Below are 21,247 nucleotides of genomic sequence, written 5' to 3'. Positions count from 1 at the left end.
TGTAGGGAGCCTGAGAAATAGTTGACGTGAGGGGTGCCACATAGGCTTGCTGCCTACGTGGGACAGCATTTCCACTTCTCTCCTGTGAGGCCAGCACTGTTGTTTGCTGGTTCTGCAGGGAGAAGAAGTAAATAAGGTTAGCAGCTATCCTCAGGGAAAAGTGCAGTGGACAGGAGGTGAGCAAGGAAGGGTCAGCCAGAGCCTCCCAATGACCACCTCCACTCTAGCTGCAGGACTGACACTTCTGCAGATCCTCCCTTCCCAGCTCTGTGAAACCCTCACATAAATTTGAGAAGGGTTACTGCAGTTCTGCTGAGACAAAGGTTATGCTTTTCCTCTACAGTGGGATGAAACTGCCACAGCTGGGGTACCACAATACACATCTGTACAAGTGCAGGCAGGTCCTAAGACTGACCTAGCCCTTGAACTCCTCACACATCTATTCTTCTGCACCTCAGTGAGAGCGGCAGCAGGGCTGCCCCATTTTAACACAACAAAGCCTGTCTTGTCCCCATGCCAGAAATGAGCTGGAGATGTAACACTTCCTCTCTTCTGAAAGGCTGCTGCTGCAGCTTGACTCAAACACCAAGAGTAGTGACACAAATTGAAGTGAAACCAATCTCTAAAAATTTCAAGGGAAGTCAGGTGCTAATTGTTAGTTTGAGAGACAAGGTCCAGCCTTAATCTCCTGGTTGGGCCTTTGTGAGATCTACAGAAGGAAGGTAAAGAACAAAAGAATCTCCTCTTCTCATACTGCCTTCAACACTACTCTAATTCAACAGCTGGATCCTGGTGTCGCTCTCCCATCCGAGTGGCAGGAATGACTCACTGCAAGACAGGTGTGACTAGGAGCACAAAGAAAGAATATGGACATAACCATGCTTCCTTCTCCTGCTCTCTGGTACAGCAACAAATTCTTTGTCTTGAGAAACTTCACCTATGCTCCCTACAGGGTTTACCCTACCCTGCATGGCCACAGGACAGAATCAGCTTCAAAGAATTAATGAGATAGCAGCTATTGATCCTCTTGCAACCAAGTCATTCTCCCTGCCATACAGTGTAGTGTTTCTAAAGCAATTCTAAAGCATCATGTTCAAAGGTCAGCAAAAATCACACAGTGCTTACCTGGCTGAGATTGAGAGGCTGCACACCATTTGTTACCACGCGATGTGAGCGGTACCCAGTAGGTGTTATACAGCATCCTGACGACTGCCCACTCACAGAGGCCACTGGCTTGGTCTTACTGGTGCTGCTCAGGATGCCTGAAAGATTTCAAAACCTTAGTCCATTCTTCCTTTTCACATGCCATGCACTGTGATAACCAGCTTAGGTAACCAAAGAACGCACAGGGACTATTTCCGCAACAGAGCATTTTCTTCAGTTACGATTTAAAATCTGATTGTACAAGAAATCATTGGGAATTTTTACAGATCTTTCTAAATGCAGCCAAACACATATGAAAGGTAAATCTATCAATGAAACTGAAAACGGACCAAGGCTTGCACTCTCAGAACAGCAGCTGTGAAACCTAAAGCTGCTGAAGATGCAATGCAGATAGTCCGAAACTGTGAGGACAAAGCTGTCAGGGATAAAACAGCATCAGAGCCTTGGCAAAAACTACTGAGCACAGTAACCTATGAGAGCATACCTACCTGAAGCTTGGGTAGCTACAATGCAGTCATTGAGCTGCGTTTTCAATGGTGGCACAATGATAGTCCGAGAGCTGGAGCTGTCAGCCGCTCCTCTACTCGGCAGCTCCAGGGCACCGCCTGTGCTCCTGAGAGAGGAAAGTGGGTCTGTGGCGTAGGGGCTGTTCAGGGAGGAGTCGGAATCAGGGGAGTCATTAACAGTAACATAGCTGATGACGTTGGATCTCTGCTTCATACCCAAACTGCAGGGAAAAAAACAATCAAACAAAAACAAACAAAAAAACCAAACGGGAAACATTCTAGCTTTTACCACAAGACACAGGAGATCTCCCTCTGGGATCTCATACCCTCCCTTCTTGTCAGATGAAATTCTGATTAACTAGAGACACAACAGCACAGCGGACATGATGTGGAATTTTCTGTCTTATGCAGTGCTTCTTAGCCTAGTCAGGGCTTTGCATGTAGTGTTCTCCACTCTTCTTGATGCTTGGGCTGAGCTCAGGACAAATCAGTACTGGCTGCCTAAATGAACTTCCTACCTGGCAGGTTTGTATTTGCTGTCCTCTTCCTCATCAGTGTCACTGCGAATGGTGATGACACTGACGGGTGGGCTTGGAGTGTCTGGGATCACAATGGGCTGGTGCTGCTCCTGCACTGGGACGAGCACGTTGGAAGAGGAGGAGGTGGAGCGCAGAGGACTGCTCCCAATGAGCGAGTAAACTTGAGAGGGCATAGTCTCTAGAGTTGAGCTGGGCCTGAAGGAAAACACAGCTATGTGTCAGCAGGCTGGGACAAACCAGCACCAGCGTTAAGAATGGCCAGGCTCCAGCAGACTGGAGCACACGTACAAGAAGAAACATCTTGAAATACACAAAGAGAACCTCAGTGCAGACGCTCATACAGGAGAGCGCCATAGAATGCATCCCAAAAGGGACCAATGCACTCAATGATGCTCTGAACAGGACTGATTAATCTGAACACTACCAGAAACCTGCTACCTCTTGTTAGACAGTTGTCATTTCTGTCACTTACACTGCTATGGCACCAACACACCCTGAATGTGTAAAACCCCCTTTGACCAGTCCAGTAAAGCACTTGGTCAACCATGTTCCTTGCACTCTCACTGAAATCAATATGACTTATATCAGTGACTGCAGTACAGAGACTTTTTCCAAAACATCTTTAAAAGCAACAGTAGCACATTAAAAAGTTACACAGACAATGCCTCTGTGATCAGAAGACCAGTTTTTCACAGCATAAAGGCAACCTCCACAAACACACCCACAGTCTTTCTTGGGCTGGGAAAGGAAGCCTTACTTGGCTGCGCTTGGTGCTGGCTGCTTGTTCTTCTTTGCTGGAACATTGCTGCTTTGCTGCTGCCTAACAACATGAGCAACTCCAACATTCAGAGGCTGTGCTGTAGCTAATGTCACGTGGTTGGTCAGTAGTGATGGCTGTTGCATGAGAGTGCTATACTGATTTCCATGGGAATGTGCATTCCTGGGGCAGGGAAAAAAAAAAAGAAAAAGATCCAAATCCCATGACTACACTGCAGGCACCGCAAGCTGCACCGAGCCCCCGCATGATTTTAAAGGGAAGAGAGAAATTCTGTGCACTGCAGGCAGTACTGCGATGGCACGTATTTACATTTGGCACAGAGTTGGACCCTGTGCAATCCCTACCTCCAGTCAGCTAACTGCTGGCTGCCGCCAATCGTCTCCGGAATCACAGCCGCTGGCTGAACGGAGTTGTGCAAAGCAACCCCTGGGAGCTGCTGCCAGGTGGAAGGAAGCAGTATCTGCTGGGTTCCCCCAGGCCAGGCCTGCTGCAAAACAACAAACAGATACACAGGTTCACTAGATTTCAGTTCCTACCGGTGGAGAGAGAGAGAGATTTGTTCCAAGCAATAAATGCACTCGTGTAGATTGTTAGCTTGCAGAGATAAGTACAGTAAGAGAACAAGAAAACCAGAGAAACAAGCTTCCCCTGACACTTTGCTAACCTTTTGTATCACAGATGTCACCTGGGGAAAAGAGTGTTAATATTGTACTGCAGAACGCAGCCAGATATTGTACTGCCAGATGCAGCATGAGTGTTCAGGACTGTTTCTGCATGTAAGTTTATACACACTGCTCTGCTGAAGGATTCCAAGATATGAAGCCAATTTGTTCCTTTCTGTTTTTCTGCCTTACTGGACTCACATTGAGAGAGCTGAGACAGTGTTATTATTGTGGAAATTCACCCCACCTCAACAAAAGTATTTAAGAAAAGCCACACAGAGAGAAACATTTAGTTACAAGGGAGATACGTGAAGATATTTTCAATTCATTAATATTATTAAAGTTCCTGTCCAAATTGACAAAGTGCAGTTTTTTCTGGGGAAAAAAACAAATAAAAACCAAAATAAATTTGGCAGTACAATATTTCTATGATTTTGAAAATATATGGCTCTCTTTCTTGCAGTTTAAACTGCAAAACCATAAACACCTGCTGTATTAAATAAAATATTTCTGCAAGTAACAGATCCACTTATTACAAATACCAGTTCCAAACAAGAAGCCTTCAAAGCAGAGAACTGCTAAAACCTCTGCCAACATAAGTGTAATAATAATAACAATAACAATAATAATATTAAAAAAAGAGAAATATGTTAAAAGTCACACCATGCGTCTTTCCAAAAGCCAACACCTGCACAAGACAAAGCAGAGAGTTTAATACAGCAAGATATAAATTCCCAATGAGAGGCAGAAATCGGGCCTTCCAAGCGACGAACTGTTTTGACAGAGGAAGGACAAAAATATGCAAAGCTTAGCAAATGGCTAATGCAAACTCAGGGGAAGCAGCAAGGGAGAAGTGTCGGAAGCACTAAAGGTGAGCAAATTCACGCCAAAGGCTCCCAGAATCCAAACAGAAATAGTAAGTCCTCCAGAGAAACCCAGAATCCAGGCTCATAGTCTGGAGACAGCTGGCTCTGATCTCCACTGCTGTACAGGGGAGTTGAACACCAAGTCCACTGCACACACAGAGGAGAACAGAATTTGCCTGTTGAATCAAAAGCCCAAATACACTTTTGAAAATATCACTAACAACTCACTGGTGTCCCAAGCTCTGCTACAGTCACCCCTTGCCATTTTCAGAGCCTAGATTGCAGCCTTTCAGCAATCAAAATTCAAGAAGAGGAAAGGAGATACACCCCCGGGTCTGTTTAGCTCAGAGCTGTGACCCAGGAAAACCCCACTCTCCTGCCTTCCCATCCTCAGAAACAGGGAGCAGTTAATTTGGTTCAGAAGAACTCAAATGAGTGGGTTTTAATTTCAGTACAGGTATGACTCGAGCAAATTCCACTTCAGCAGAGGTCTCCCTCTTGGAAGAAAATGACACTCAAACTACCACTTTGAAGCCACAGAAACAACATGGTTCACATAATGGAATGTGCTTTGAAAGACATGTGAGGATACCAGCACTTAAGTGCACTGCAATGTTTTCATAAGCTTCACTGATCTGATTCTGGAGTTTTACAATGACTTCTTTGTAGCACTTGCAAAGTTGTTCTGATGCAGGTGCCAAATGAATACAGACAAGGACAATTTTGAAAACATACGCTTCTTAAAGGTGTGTTTATTCCCTTCCCCCATCCTTTTAAAAAATTGTTCCAAATAGCCTAAAAGCTAGCTATTACCATTTTGGATACTAGAGCTCACCTTTAATTTCAACCAAGAAATACATATGAACTGAAAGTATCTGTGAAGAACAGTATCTTTATCTGGATGAAGAAAGCTACCTGCGATTGGCTATAAATAACAAAAGGCCAGAAAATTATTGTCAATGTTCAACAGAGGTTAAGAGAAATCGACTAAAACAATACATTGAAGAATTAGCTATCATTAGAGATTTTAGCCTGTGCTTAATGACCTGAAACATTTCTACATGCAAAGCCGCTTTACACGTGTTGAAAACAAAATATGTAGCTAACTTGCCAAGTAGTTCAAATTCTGGCCATCCAGGTACCTGTAGCAGAGTCAAGCTAAAGACTGATTCCTTTATATTGAACAATCAAAAGGCAAAGATAGGATAGTAAGCGAGGAACAAGAACAATTGTAACTCTTCTATAGTATAGCTTAGAAGAGCTTTATAATACTAGGCTAGTAAAAAGTAATAGTCAATGGATCTGGATTCTTTACAGAGCCACACTAAACGTCAGAGTCAGACAGTGCTTCAGCAATGTTGGGGAGGAAAACAACAAGACATTAAGATGTAGCAAGAACACAGCCACAAGATGGCACATGCTTCCATGCCCTCTGCAAGTCTAAGTTAAAACAAAAACTCAGTTAGTGAACACAATCAAGGGAGGCAATTACCAGTACTGCAGCCGTCTGTTCTACTAGCGCTGGCCGGCCGGCTGCGCAGTTCAGAGTAAAGGGGACCGCATACTGCGGCGTGATGGTGGCTACTTGAGGATGAAGAGTTGCTACCATTAGTGGTGTACAGCTTCCCTGAAATGTAGATTAGGCAGTGAGTGAAACACACGTACTGAGGCAGGATAAGTGGGTTCAGCAATAGGGCCAGAAAAGGTTTCACCTCACTGGCATTCTATGGTGCTTGAGCAGACTCCAGAATTGTAATGGATGCAGTGAAACCAACACCCAGACCCTCCAGGCACGTTCCTCTAAGCAGTTCCCTGAGGGGAACACAAGGAACAGGGAATTTGGGAACAGGATCTCTCCGATGACACAATTAAAAAGTAAAAATGAGATAGTGTTCAGCTATGGATACTTTACTGGGTCCCAGAGAGCAAGTTACACTACATACACTGCACTAAGCCATAACACAAACTGCACCCGTAGCAGGACAGCATTTACTATCGTACCTCCAAATTCACATACAGTACTCTTGGAAAAAGATAAACTGAGGGATTTAACAGAAGGCACGGTAGGTCTTTTGTATCATGAAAGAGCAAAGTTATCTGTGATGAAACTACCAAGACATGTATTAGTCCATCAAATGTATAATTAAAACTAGATTCTTAGTGTACAACTTGCACTCTCAGGAAAAGCAGGGTTTGGATTCAGGTGGGCCTCCTTCAAGTGTATTCTGCTCTTTGGATACCATTACCTGTATAATTATGCTAAATAAAACCAGAGATCACAGAATACCACCAAAATTATTCGGACTGAACAATACAAAAATTACTCCTCTACAAGTAGGTCAGTAAGTACAATATACCGCCTAGAGAGTAAAACTAATGAAGTATGTGTTAATGTCAGCAGAAACTAAAACTATGCAAATAAATAAAAGTGTACTTAATTACAAAGGCAATTGCAATTTTTCAGTGAATAAAACCTGTGAATCACTGGGCACTCGCTAATATATTAAAGCATTACTTTTTGGAAATAAAAATTGTTTTAATTTATGACACACTACTAATGTTTAAAATATCATTTTTTAGAATTATTTGTGAATTTTGCTATTGCATATTGTTTAAACTGCAAACAATACAAACAGGTAGGTCATCGCTACACATCAATTCACACTAACAGTGTAACTAATTGAGAAGGATTAAGAATTATTTTTTTGATTTAAAGATGAAATTTTAACATGAGTAATCTGTGTTGCCACTTCTGTTTACTGAGATTTGGCTTCTCACAGAAATGATTTCTTCTATAATTTGCTGCCACATTTTTAAAGTGTGGGCAAAAAAGTACACCACTACCTGTAAGGCAGTGTACACCCGTGAAAAAATACAGCCTGTTTTTAGCAGCTGAAAACTACATATTTATTCCCATTATGAAATCAAACTCCTAAAATCAGGGAGGCACGTGCCATAAAATAGTTTAGACTTTAAATATGCCAGAAAAACAAAACAAAACAGTGTCTTAGAATTCATTTGCATTTAACCTTTCAGAGTGTTCTGAGAACCCCCTGCATTCACCCCAGCACCAGAGGGGCAGTCAGGTTCTCCTGAATGGTGGTGGGAATTGCAGTTAACTCTATGGGGTGTGGGTTTTTTGGTTTGTTTTTTTTTTTTTTTTTTTTTTTTTTACCTGTGTGAGAACTCCAGACTGGATCTGCAGTGGCTGTGCTGCAGGTGCTTGTGGTACAATTGGGACAGCGTTCTCCATCCTTACTGGGAACCCAGAATGCTTTGTAGTTGCCTGAAGTCCGGCTGTGGAGGACAAGAATACATCACAGCTAAGCTGCTGTATTTTTTTTTTTTTTTTTTTAGTTTCTTTCCAAAATCCGATTCCTACCAGGTAAGGGCAGAAGACAGGGTCAGATGAAGAGAAAGAAAAGCTGTTCCCTCTGACAAAAGCATACTAATAAACACCAGCTGAAGTAAATACTTCTGCAGTCCTGGTATGCCAAAGGGCATTGATGGACAACCAGTCCTCAAAAGCTTGGCTCTGTTGAAGTGCACAGTCTTGTTTTCAGAAACACAGATAACAGAGACATCTAATTCTGTGTTGCCTGAGACCAAGTTCAAAGTTCAAACCTTACACTATCAGTTCCCATTTCATATATAACCCTCCATACTAACACAATCCAGATATAAGCGTAAATAAAGAACTTTCAGGATTAATAGAGCTATGCTTGTGCTAACCTCACTTATTTGCAATCTGTGACAATTTGTTGCTGGCAAACTACACAGCTGCATCAGTGCTTGTGAACTGAGACTCAAAGACCAGATATTCACTCCTGACATACAAAACACAGCACGACACTTTCTTATTTTCAGATAGGTCTGGCTCCTCTGTTCATTGCTTTCTGTGGAATGCTGCTGTGTTCAGTTTGGGGGGAAAAACTGGTTGAACAACCAGATGAAGACTGCAACCTAGGCAGGCAAGATACTGTCACCTGTTCAAGCATGACCTGGAAGAGAACCAAATTGTCTGCACATGTCTGACCTGATTCTGCACTTACATCTGATGCAAGAGCACTGTGTGACATGCACAGAGTGGTCGTCTGTACTTCCTCAATTTAGTGCAAATTACAACTTCTCATTTCTACCTAACTGAAACCAAAGCACCATACAAAGGTTTTTTCCGCTTACTTTGAAAAGCAGGGGGACAAACAATGAACGTTTGCTGGAATGGGTCAGTCTGTGTGCAGATCTGGGTGGTTCCAGGTTGCAAGGAAACACTCTGTTGTGCCACTCCTGCAACTGGTGCTGCAGATGATGGATACAGAGCAGACTGATAGTTTAGCAGTGAGACGTCTGAGTTTGCCAGGAAAAGAGTAGCAGCTGCAGTAGAATTGGAAGCCAATACACTGGCCTAGGGGGAAAGGGGGGGGGGAAAAAAAAAAAATCAGATTTATCACTCGTACTTCTTATAAAACAAACAACAGGAACCATCAGTATTATACTATGAAGGAAGCACCAGGAAAAGGTTTCAGGTAAAAGGCATAAGACAACATAGGAGAAAAAACATGAATTGCACCAACTTTGTTTATGTTGCTGAACTGACAGGCAAATATGATTAGGTGAAGTAAAGAGACTGCCTTGGCCTGAGTTTTGGAAAATTAAATTTCAAGAGAAGACTAAAATTCTGGAGAGCAATTTAAATATAGTATTTTGCAGAACAGGATTTGGCCTGAAGGCACAAAATTAGACTACTCCATTTCTTTGATTAGTATAAAACAGCTAAAAGATGCTATACCTGATTGTGTACTGTATTGAGCTGGTTGTTAAAGCTCATTGTCAGATTTGTGCTTGTATTAGGAGCAACATGAGTCGTGAATGGGCTCTTAATCTGATTCACTGTATCATACATATTAACTCTTCGCTTGCAGATCTCCATATTCTGAAAGCAAGATTTCACACTGAAACAGAATGACAGAAGGAAAATATCAGATATGTAAAAGCAGTACAACAGAGACATGAGAGATTCCCAACTTTATGCACATGCCTTTAGGTTTAGGTTCTTTTTTTTTTTTTTAAACCAACAAAGAATGTCCTAAAACACGAAAAGGAAGCTTATGAACATTCCATTCCTTACACATGCCGTTGCTATTTTCAGATCAGACAGAAACTGCAGAAAACAGCATTGACAGAAAGCAGAAAAGTGCTATTCTGTGTTTCCAATAAGTCCTCCTGAAACAAAACAAGAAATCTAAGGAAGCCTACTGATTACTGTGTGGGAAATCCAGTAGATGTGTCATTGTAACAAATGGATGGTTCAAAGTCTTCAGTGGAGTAATTCTCTTATCTGCATCAATTGTCAACATTTTCTTCAACAAATCAATATATTCCCTTCGGTCAGCCTTCTCTGCCAACATGTCAGTCCCTTCTAAGTCTGTAGACATATTCACCTTGAAAATAAAATGAGAATAGTTCACACAAACATCAAATTAATTGCTACCTAACAATTCACTAATTTCACATCACGCAGAAATATTTATTAAGCATTTCTGTCTCTTAACCAGCTTAATTTTAGGTACTACAGTGCTAACACACAACCTTTTCCTTGCTCATTCTATAAAAGGAAGCCAAGCTTACACATGGAATTCTCATCTCAACATGAAATTGGTCTGTTCAATAGATATCAACCAGGCTTCACTCTCCACTGCCTGGCAATATGCCCTCATTTTTTGTGTGGGGGCTATAAGGGGCTAGCAAATCAGAATGGCAAGATTCTACATTCTCTGTACAGATGTAAAGTGATGATAACAGCTACAAAAGCAATATAAAATTGAGACCAACATATTTAAGATTCGAGGCCTCATGATATTAAAAACATTCAGATATTCCTTCATTTTACCTCTGAAAATAGAAGGAAAAAATAGAACGATCTGTAGCTTCCTGTCAACATTTCCAAAGTCCAGCAAGAGGCCTAATCCTATAAACACATCTGGAAGTGCTTAGCTTTCCTACTGCTTGACTGCTACTAGTGATAACAGGCTAAGCACATTTGTTGCATCTACCAGATCAAGGCCTAAAAAAACCCAAGAAATTTCTAACAGCTTCATAATTAACATTTTGGTAGTCTTTAATACAGTGATTTCTGTTGCAAATTGGCACCATGGCAAACCTACACCAGTGTTCTCAGCAGTATGTGGAAAAGGACTGCTCCGGCACAGGAGCCTCATTTTTAGAGATCCCAATAATGTAAGTAATTAATGTGATAGTTATCTATGTGTTACAACATCTCCACACACCTGCGCCATATCATCCAAACAGTTGAATATATATTTCCGAGCTTCTTTTGATTTGATTCCCGTCTCCAACTCATGTTCTTCTGGGGTCTATAAAAGAAAGCATTTGTTAATATAAACTGAGATATCGCATATTGATAAAGAAAAAGCAGCAAGAAACGAGTCGAGCCAGGTGATCTTTTGCCTGCTTTAAGACAAATCCCATGCCAGTAGGCCAAACCAAAACAGCCACGGGTTCTCATTTCCTCAACTGGTAAGATCATTCATTGCAAAGCTGAATTAACAACAGGATGACTCCATTTCAAGGCTTCGTTAGGTAGTCCTAATGCCAGAAGAACTGAAGATTTCTGATTTAGGAAGAGAAGAGGCTATAAATATTTTAAATCCCTCTTTTACAAAGAAGAAGAAGTAGGGCAAAATCCCCTTCCTTTTGCTGCTTAGCTTTAAAGGCAAATGAAGTGTACATCTGATTCTTTCCTGTCCTCTGCCAACTCACAAATAGATTTCTGTTAAACTAACAAATATCATCATGAAATACTCCCTATTTTACTCTTTGTATTGTCAGGAGATGACAACAAGATGACATATTTCACCAAGACTGAGCAGGCCATAATAAGTAACCATTATCTCAATTACTTTAACACCCACTCTTTGCTGGTACTATCACGCACAGCTGCTATTGTTAGATGAGTACCAGGAGATCTGTACAGTTTCTGAAATGAAATACACAAATCAGCTATATTTGAATGGCATTTCAAATCCAATCTTCACTCAGAATGTGTTCATAGCACACTAAAACTAAGTGTGAATTTATACCAAGTCTTCAATGAACAAAACAGAATTGGGAATTAAAAAGACAGACAAACCTTTAGCCTCCACAGTGGGTATCCCAAATTTGGATCTCTGTTAAAAAACCTGCTTGTTTTCGTTCCCGCACTGAGAAGATACTCCGCTGGAAGGCCTTGAGTTTGTGAAATATAACGAATCTAGGAAAGAAAATTAAAAGAATGAGGACTCCCAATATAAAGAACTCATAGCTAATGGAGTAATTATCAGCCAGGTCTGTTCACAGCAAATAGGAAATAACCTGTAAATAAGGAATACCCAGATAACTGAAACTGCAAACTGCAAAATTAAAGGGACTATCTCCAGTATTTATAAAGACACTTAAGTTTTTCAATCATATTATCTGCAGAAATTTTAGGTTTTAAATACATCTTTCTTATATTACGGAAATATTTTTTGCCCAAGTATATGTGAGCAGACTGTAAGCTTTTCAGACATGGATGAAGTAACACCAATAGTCTTTAATATCAGCAATGTAAGTAGTACACATTTTGAGAGAAAAAATACCACAGAAGTTATCATGTATGTATATATAATTAAAGGCATAAGTATCCTCGCAACATTGCTACATATACTCTAGGCACACAATTTGAGAATACTGTCATGGCAAAGCTTTCACTGACCAAGAAAGCAAGACCAAACCTCTAGTACAATCAGATTCTTACATCTTCAAAAGCATTTAATATACTTTGCTTTACATGTAACAAAAAAAATGGCTCAGAATTTTGGTAAATGCATCTCAATAGTTGTGACGGTATCAGCAAGACACTGGACTACAAATAAAAAGGTATGCTCAAAAGGAAAGAAAATAGCAAGTTACGAAAAACCACAATAATAAGCTTTTTAAAATATTCCAAATGTTGCTCAATTGCTAATGCTATCTGCTCTCAAGATGTACAGCAAGAAATGTGACATCACTTTTGTCATGACTCTCCCCTCAAAGGAGCCTATTTAAAAGTTTAAGAAAAAAACTCTGATAAATCTGGTTTATAAAATGAGGACTGGAAAAACAGTGTTAGGGTAACTAGGCTTTGTTCGAGTTATCAATTATAGGTCCTTTAGCATGTCTCATTTCTTATTTGCAAAACTCCTGCTATTCCACTGTGCCAAAACAGCTGAACATTGCAGGGCACTTAACTCACTGTTATAGCTTGTGATCCGTATGAATTTATTGACTCACTTTTCATTTATGCCAGTGTGGATCTGAAGTGTCTGCAGGTGAGTATTTTTTGTATCTACGAATAGTTCAGCTAGGAGTTCTGGTATTTTCATGAGACATAACTCTTGCTTTACAGCCAAAGGGTGTTTAAAAAATAATTGTAAATCCCATTCCAACCCATGAACTCATTCTTGGAGGGGTCTTCTCACAAGTTCTGCTTGAGCTTTTACTTGCTGCCGCAGAATATCAGGAAATATGAAAGCAAGACACCCCTATTTTTCAAGGGCAATTCAGATATCACATGAAGTCACACCTCATGCTGCCTCACAAAGGACTGCAAAATCCTGTCTATTAAGCAATGGAAAAAGTACCTCCTCCCCACCCACCTACATGACTAGATAAGGTTCTCAGAATTACACAAAACTCAGTGTGCAAGGAAACCACCGTGCTGTACCTCAGTTAATTTCTAACTCATTCTGCTCATTAAGGTACTGTGTTTCCTTTGGAAATTTATAGTGCTGGGAAGATGTAACACAAGTAAGTTTTCAAACTTAGTAAGTTTTCATGTATTTTATCATATAAGGAAAACTATACCAAGCATTGTAACAAGATACTACCATAAAAACCACAGTGGAAAGGTTACCCTCAAAAAACCTCTCTCATAGACTTTTTGTCCTTTTATAGGCAACTGACTAGCCCAGGTAATAATGTTAAATATCCACGGAAAGAACTAATTAGTTCAAGATGCCTCTTCAGACTCTTGCCCTTGTATTTTAGAGACAGCTTGGGGCCCACACTTTGCATTAAAAATGAGGGCTGCTGTAGGTATTAACAGGACAGGAATGATAGGCTTGGTCTGTCTCCACATGGAAAAACTGCCCTCATGGTGAAATTACAGAGGGCGTTTCAAGTTAGGACACACACCTCACTTCTGTTTTGACAGGAAGGTATTTCAACAGCTTTTGGGTTTGGAAGCCGGGGGGTTAACTGTAAATTGACTCTATATATTGGATGACATTCAACTCAAGTTAAAACACACAGAACTGCATGCTCTCCTGTACAACAACAGAGACAGACAGGCAATGGGAACACCACAGAGAGAAAATGAACTTAAGATGACAGACAACAGCAATTTATACTAGATGAAACTTGACATAGGATACATTGGGTTCAGAGGGTCCGGACAGAGATCATTGTGATTTCATTTGAACACCCCCACATCCGTCACGCACTCTCACCTGATCATACTCAGATGCTCCTGGATACAGAGGCCAGCCTAGAAACAGTTCAGCTATCACACAGCCCAGTGACCACATGTCAATAGCTTCACAGAACGGTAAACCCAGTATGATTTCAGGAGCTCTGTTGGGGGAAGAAAAAGAAAAAAAAAGTAAAATCTTTGACTCTGAAAGCAAGCAGTTCTTTCCTATAAATTGCTCTGGATAACGCCCCTCCTCCTCTCCTCCAAGCACAAATAAATCTGTATGAAACTAAGTGATTCACTGTAAAGCAGAAGATGTTTCCTCAGCTGGCCTAAGAGATACCAACCTTTTTATCACTTAGTGGCATGGCTGGATTCGTTTTATTGCCGTGGTGCCCTCCAACTCCTAGGTGGCCTTTATGCAACCGTGATATGAAGTTACTCCTTCAGTAACCAGTTTAATTACACCTGGCAGTATGTATGGTGTGAAGCATCCCTGAGACAGCACACAACCTACCCTAACAGAATTGGGAAGAAAAGTTATGGCAAACGGCGCTCAGACTTTTCTTGGAAGAAGGTCTCAGGATCCCAGGTAACCAGCTGCAGAAGGTTGCCTGTTTTCATGTGGAAAAGAACAGCATCTGCAGAGCCAGAAGAAGGAGCTCTTCAGAGAGCTGCTTGGTTTCTATCAGCAGGTTTTCATACAGGGTTTGTTTGGAGAGTTTTGACTTTAAAATGGATGGAGAGAACACAGCTGGAGATTGTGACTGCTTTGCAAGGTTGTGTTACAGGTTTCTGTGCACTGAACCACACCTAATGCAAAATTTACCTGTCTGGCCTAGCCTTTGCGAGAAGGTGATGAAAAAAAACTCAAACTCCAAGCAGGGTTTGCTTCTGCAATAGGTTGGAATTTCAGGGAGATTTCTGTCTGGAAGTGACTCATAACACAAAGGGATGTTTTAGTACAACTCTTCACCTACACACAGTTCTGAAACAAACCGATGCCGCTCTGTCAGGCTAAATTCTGGTCATACATTTGCATACAGCATAAAACCCAAGTGCTCTAAAAACCACGTGAGTTGGTGTGGGAATTTACTCTGGAAAGTACAGGAAACACAAAAACCTTGATCTTCATGCATAACTAACACAAGCGCAAAAGAAGACAGAAGGGTCCTAAACTCCAGGCTATCTATTTTCTGGTTGTGACTTGGGTAGCATGCCCCAGGGCTTGCGTGACATTTCTTGTGTTACAGTGTGGATATTTCTGTTGTTAAAAAAGGCTCTGAAACCAGTTCTGATCTTTCTACAGAATTCTAAAAAACAGGGCTTGCATAATGTACAGGTGTCGATAGATCTGATACTTACCTTCCTCAACGGTTCAACCTGAATGTCCCAACCATTTGTACATGGCAAGAAGTGACTCTCCTGTTAATCACCCTTTGTGTCATGGTGACACAGATACAGCTTTTGTTTTACGTGACTACACAATTACTATTAGCCAGTCTCCAAAACAAATGCTCTCATCCCAGTTGCCCAGGCACAGTGCCCCTAAGAAAGCACAAGATCTATCAAAAAAGATAGAACAGCTGAACCAGCTGTTTGCTGCAGTGAGGTCGTACCTATTCTCTATCATTCAGCTTTAAAGCAAGGAGGTTCTTCTATTATATGTGAGCCCCCTAAAAACAGAGCCATGATATACCTTTAGTAATCAGAATAACAGATTATTTACGCTAAGATATTCTGACACTTGCTCTACTTGACATTGATCTGTTTCTACCTTCTTGTTTGTCTATCCCTGGCAGTAGTCGACTTCGGAATAGTTTCACATATGTGAAAGTATAAAATGATTATGCAAATATGATAAGTATCTGGTATTTCAATGCTAATGTCCTGCTAAACATTTATATTTTAAAGAACTATGCTGGAATAGATCCAACTTTCTATAGGCTAACAGGTGCAAACAAGAGGAATCCATTTCTGTAATATTTTGGTCTTCGTAAGCACAGCGAGTATGACGTAGTCATTCACACAGGATTTTCAGAACCCCATGTGCCATTAGTCTACTAATCATCATCAACAAACTGTAGTGATCCTCTTGATTATCTTACTTATGCAGGAATTTTCGATTCAGATAGGACCCAAACCTGACATATAAAGAATGCTGCATGCGTAAGTTTCCTTGGTTTGGACTGGCAAACAAACTAAAATACAAGTGGCTTGTGGAATAAGCAGACCATGCTAATCCTTCACAAGTGCATTAAAAAAATCCCACCAATTCCAATGGAAAGAGAGATGAGTGGCAAAAAAGGCTGGATGTGATAGTTTGTTAGTCTTTAACTACACACTGGAATAGACTTAGGTATTCCAAAACCTCAATACCAAAATGATAGCAAGTTGAACTCTATGCATTTTATTCCCTGAAACTAAATAAATTAGCTTCCCACAAGCCACCTGATCTCATTTTGATTGCAGGACAGAGCTGGTAAATCAGAACCTCTCTTATCTCCTTTTACACCACTATAATTAGCGGCCTTATGAGATGCGAGTTGAAACAGGACAACAGGCAGAGGTCACTTTCATAGCTGGTCTGTCAGAGATTAAAGTGATTTAATCTTAAGCTCTTTGAAATAGAAATCAACAACATTCCTTCTTTGCATACATGCTTGCCAAACTTGGACTTCCAAAGCTGGCAAGTATGCTCAAGCACTCTCAGAAGAGACAAGGATTCACAGCAGTAGTGGAAAAATCTGAGACTTACTTTTAGCATTTCAAAACACACCACGTTTACACATGGGCCTTCATCCCTCCCCCTTGTGAAGAATAATGGTAACATGAAGCTTGTACAACTGCAACTCACAATGCAGTGAATAACATGATCACCACTTTGAGCTGGATTAGCAAGCAGAGAGTTAGATTTGGCAGCATGCACTGCTGCTTCCCAGGCCAACATGACTGGGACGGAAGTAGGTCATGTAGCCCAAAGCAGAGGTAAGAAACAGATACTACTGCACTCTGCAAGCTCTCTCAACACTCAGTGCCACCTTCTCATGGCCCAAATTGTTTAGTCCTTCACCTTAGCATCTTCAGTTTGCTAGGTGCCTCTACACTGACCCACAGGAAACATCAGGAGGTAGGGATCAGAGTAAGACTCACATGATGGCTGTACCTACATGTAACATGGGACACGAGTAAACCTCACTCTCTGAACAGCAGGGAGATCAGTCTTCCCAGGGCTTTTTCATTTCTGCAAGCTGTCTGCTTCCTTCTATTGTTTATCCTCCCCAGGGAGAACAAAAGCATTCATACCCTTCTATACCTGATGTAACAAGCATATACTCTGGTTTTCAGGTCAGGAATTACTGCTAATAGATCTCAGGACTGCCACAGAAACTAGTCACTGCATAGAAGCATGACTGCCAGAGTTAGTCTACTCCTAGTCCATGCCTGGCTTCAGAGCCAAAGAATTCTTCATGGGCACTCCTACTCACACTTTAAGTCAACCATGTCATGGCAGTAAAACTGCCCTTCTTGACCGGGGTTACACTGCAGAGGCAGCAGTACTGCCTGTGGAGAGAGGGAACCTGCCTCAGCCTTAACACGCTTGCCCTGACAAACCCAATACGACATCCCAACTGCATGTATGGCTCCAGCAGTGTCATCGAGACCGATGCGAGTTGTCCAACTGTCAGAAGTACAATCAGAACCTGGAGTGAGCAGGGCTGTTGGACAAGATGACCTCCAGCAGCACTGAGCATAATTAATGAAGGAAGGTTTTTTCCTTCAGGGTATACATATCAGAAAATTCACCTTACAGTACCCAAGTTTGGCTAGTTTAGATCTCTCTACAGGAGACAGAGGTTACACAAGTGCCAGTAACAGGTATTAAAAACACAAAAAAGTGAACACAGAATGAGAAGTTTGTTTTTAATAGCTGACAGAGAACCAAATGAAGAATTGGTCTATACTGTTTTATTAAACACAGCATTGAAAAAATTTCCAACTTAGAACTCATCTGAACACTAATTTAATGTGAACATGATTAAAGCAACCCAGTTCTCCAACAACAAGCTGGTTTCTACATCATCACCACAAGTTCCTAGATTATGGATTTTAGTAATCATCACCATTAAACTAATTACATATCACTAAATATTAGATTTCCACATCACAGCATTCTTGACTTTAGTCAAGCAGACAGTCTTAAACGCCATCTAATCTCAGGTTATTTGCCTTTCTGGCAGCATCAGTCACCCCTCGTCAGGGAGGCGGAAGTGGCTTGGAGTTCAGTGCCGCACACAAAGATGAAGCAGACAGCTTCCTTCCCAGCAGCCCCTTTAAGATACTTATCATCCCTTGCTGCTTTTGCCGCAGCCAAATCTGGTTTGTGTGATATCAGAAACTGGAAAGCACTATATGCCTCCTCAAACTGCTTTGCTCACATGTGTAGCAAGTCAGATAGAGCAGATTCTTGATCAGCAGTCACCTCTTTCAATGCAACAACAACAAAATTAATAATGCTTTTTAGACAGCGAGCATTTTAACAAAGCTATGGTGCATAAAAGACAACTGCATTACAAAAAATAACAATCAATAGTTTAGAATTAGAAAGATTGGTGCCAACAAGCTGAGTGAAGATCATGAGGAGTGGATTAAGAAAAGTCTATATCACATGAAAGAAACAGCACAGAAAGCGGGTACTCGGTGTTAGAGGGAGAAAAAAACCAAACCAAAACAAAGCGGGGCAAGGATACAGGGAGTATGAGGAATGAACAGAACAAGCCTACAACAAGCCAGGGCTTTAAACTGAAGCTAGGAGGACGGGAAAGACATCAAATAGGGCAGAGACACAGGGTGGGGTGGAGTGTCTCGAGTCCTCTGTCTCGTCCCAGCTGGAAGGACTAGATACTAGTTAAGTTTTGCGTCAAGTGAGCTCACGTTCCACTGAAAGCAACCCTGACACACAGCACAGACTTTTTCATGTCCCTTTGATGCCGGAAGTTCTTTCTGCATCCACTTATTGAAGTCTACTGCTACTTATATTGAAATACACACTATTAACAGAACCAAGCTAGAGGAATAATTGAAAGAAAAAGCACAGCTTGCTTTAGCTACACAGTTTCTGAGTTTTAACATTTTTGCCCATTGTCTATTTTTAATTTTTAGACAGGAGTAGGGTAGAAGCCATTTCTACATTTTGCTAAGGGAAGCAGAGATCTAGCTCATCCCCGTTTTAAAAGAGCTACAGGTCTCGTGAAAGCGTGACTTACCAAGGGTTGATACAGGAAGCCATGTGCTCACGAAGGGGGTTCAGACAAAGATGGAACCAGAAGAAACAGGATAAAAAGAAATTGGTATCCCTTTGACTTCTCTCCCTTCTAAATGACCATGGTTAATGGACTAGTTTCAGATCACAGCAAATAATCCAAAACGCACTACTTATTAGTAGCATACTGCTTCCCCAGTTTGCTACTTCACACATCATTACAAACTAGCGACAAGGTAAAATCAACTTACTGCACTAATCTGGGGTAGAAGGAAGGTATGGAACTGCATATTATGTCACACTTGCAAAGCAGAAATTCTATTTATTTACATACAAATTTCAGAAGAAATCTCCAGGAAATGTGCAGAACCGTGGACAGGCTGATCGCTTCCTCCTCCCCCCTCAACTGGGATTAGACCTAATGGCAGAAGAGTTAAGTATTTGTAGAAGCAAACTCCTAGCACCCCATCAGGATCAGCTTTCTTTTCTTTCGCGCAGCATATGAAACTGAGCATTTTGTCAGTACTTACCTGTAATATCGCGACTGCAAGTAAGTGGAGCACACTGCTTTAGACACGTGGCTGGCTGAACCGAAGTCTATCACCTTCACTCTGTACGGCTGGCGCGCAGGATCCACCAGCATGATGTTTTCTGGTTTCAAATCAGCGTGTATCAGACCCAAGCTCTTTAACTTCATCAACGCAGTAGCCACTTGCTGCAGAATTGGCCGGATGTATTTCAGGGGCAATGGACTGAACTTATTTTGCTTTAAGAAATCATATAAGTTCTGTTCTAGCATCTCAAATACAAGGCATGTATGATTCTTGTGTTGAAAGCACTCATAGGAGCGAACAAAGTTATATTCGTCAGCATTCTCACTGCTCAAGCGAGAGAGGATGCTCACCTCTATCTGGCCCTGCCTAGCATAGGAAGGATGGTTCTTCAGGATTTTGATGGCTACAATCTCCTTCGTGCTACGTTTCCAGCATTTTGCCACCTGCCCAAACGTCCCTCGGCCCAGGAATTCCAAGACCTCGTAGCTATTTGTCATAGAGCACAGGATCTCATGCTGGACCAGCTGATAATCCCCTTCACCACTGGAACTGCTGCTTTTAGTGGTTACCGTGGTGGTCGTGGCCGCAGCACCCACCGCAGGTCTGTTTTGCAGCATGAGAGGTGGATGTTCCTCAATTATCTGCACACTACCGTTGCTGTCGACCTCTTCACTTTTCCTTTTTAATCCACATTTTTGGTATGGTTCCAGTAAAGAAACGTTGCTCCTATGTGTCAGGGTTTGGCTGTTCTGGAAGGACGCTGTTGCACTGCTGCCTGTGCTGTCGGCTGCTGTAACTACAATGTGCTCAACCGAAGGAGCAGGGAGAAGGAGGTTCTGATCGTAAGCAGGGATGCTGAAATTGGCTACCTGATGAGAGGAGCTTGCTTGCCCTTGAGCTGCTGGGAGGTTTTTGCTGTGGGTATAATACTTGTCACTACTGCTCTGTCCTGAAACATCCCAGACAGAGGGCTCCACTTTCAGTTTCTTGGCACTGCAGAAGGCACTCGAGGATACTGACGGAGGGGAGAACACCTGCAGCTGTGAGGCCATACCTGAAAAGGGAGCAGAGAACTCATTAGGACTGCTTAGTGGCAGCAGGTTGCAATGGAACAAGATCCTCCATCTGCACAAGAAACAGAATGACAAGTATTTTTCTAAGCATCATGTGGCGCCTACCACCTCGGAAGGCAACCTTTTGAACTGCTGATCCTAAGAGCATCCACAGAGCGAGGCTCTCTGGGGGAATTACTGCATTTTGCCTCACTGCCTATAGCATAAGAAGCAGATAGCTCTTTATCCAGCTTTCTAAAGGCTAAAAAAAACCCAGCACAAGACGGGAAGACAGTACTGAAGAATGGCAGACAGCACGGATGGGGGAAGGTGCTGAGAAAATTAAGATCGCTTTCCCCCCCGCCCCCAGGCC

At 41.7% G+C, this 21,247-nt stretch overlaps 1 protein-coding gene across 1 annotated transcript in view; it reads right to left on the bottom strand.

Moving 5' to 3' along the window:
• Positions 1-20,874, bottom strand: part of HIPK1 (homeodomain interacting protein kinase 1) — a 21,264-nt gene extending 390 nt beyond the window's left edge. Inside the window, 15 exon segments of the mRNA XM_009580386.1 lie at positions 2-112; positions 1,126-1,262; positions 1,653-1,891; positions 2,189-2,404; positions 2,967-3,149; positions 3,332-3,474; positions 6,008-6,142; positions 7,691-7,812; positions 8,698-8,920; positions 9,305-9,467; positions 9,772-9,956; positions 10,803-10,889; positions 11,666-11,785; positions 14,043-14,166; positions 19,799-20,874. Coding sequence (XP_009578681.1) covers positions 2-112; positions 1,126-1,262; positions 1,653-1,891; positions 2,189-2,404; positions 2,967-3,149; positions 3,332-3,474; positions 6,008-6,142; positions 7,691-7,812; positions 8,698-8,920; positions 9,305-9,467; positions 9,772-9,956; positions 10,803-10,889; positions 11,666-11,785; positions 14,043-14,166; positions 19,799-20,874 — 3,264 coding nt within the window.
• Positions 20,875-21,247: the final 373 nt, after the last annotated feature.

The sequence above is a fragment of the Fulmarus glacialis genome, unplaced genomic scaffold (assembly GCF_000690835.1).
Source record: "Fulmarus glacialis isolate BGI_N327 unplaced genomic scaffold, ASM69083v1 scaffold38876, whole genome shotgun sequence".
Classification (NCBI taxonomy): Eukaryota; Metazoa; Chordata; class Aves; order Procellariiformes; family Procellariidae; genus Fulmarus; species Fulmarus glacialis.
The sequence above is the reverse complement of the archived record's forward strand: the minus strand, read 5'-3'. Positions and strand labels throughout refer to the sequence as shown.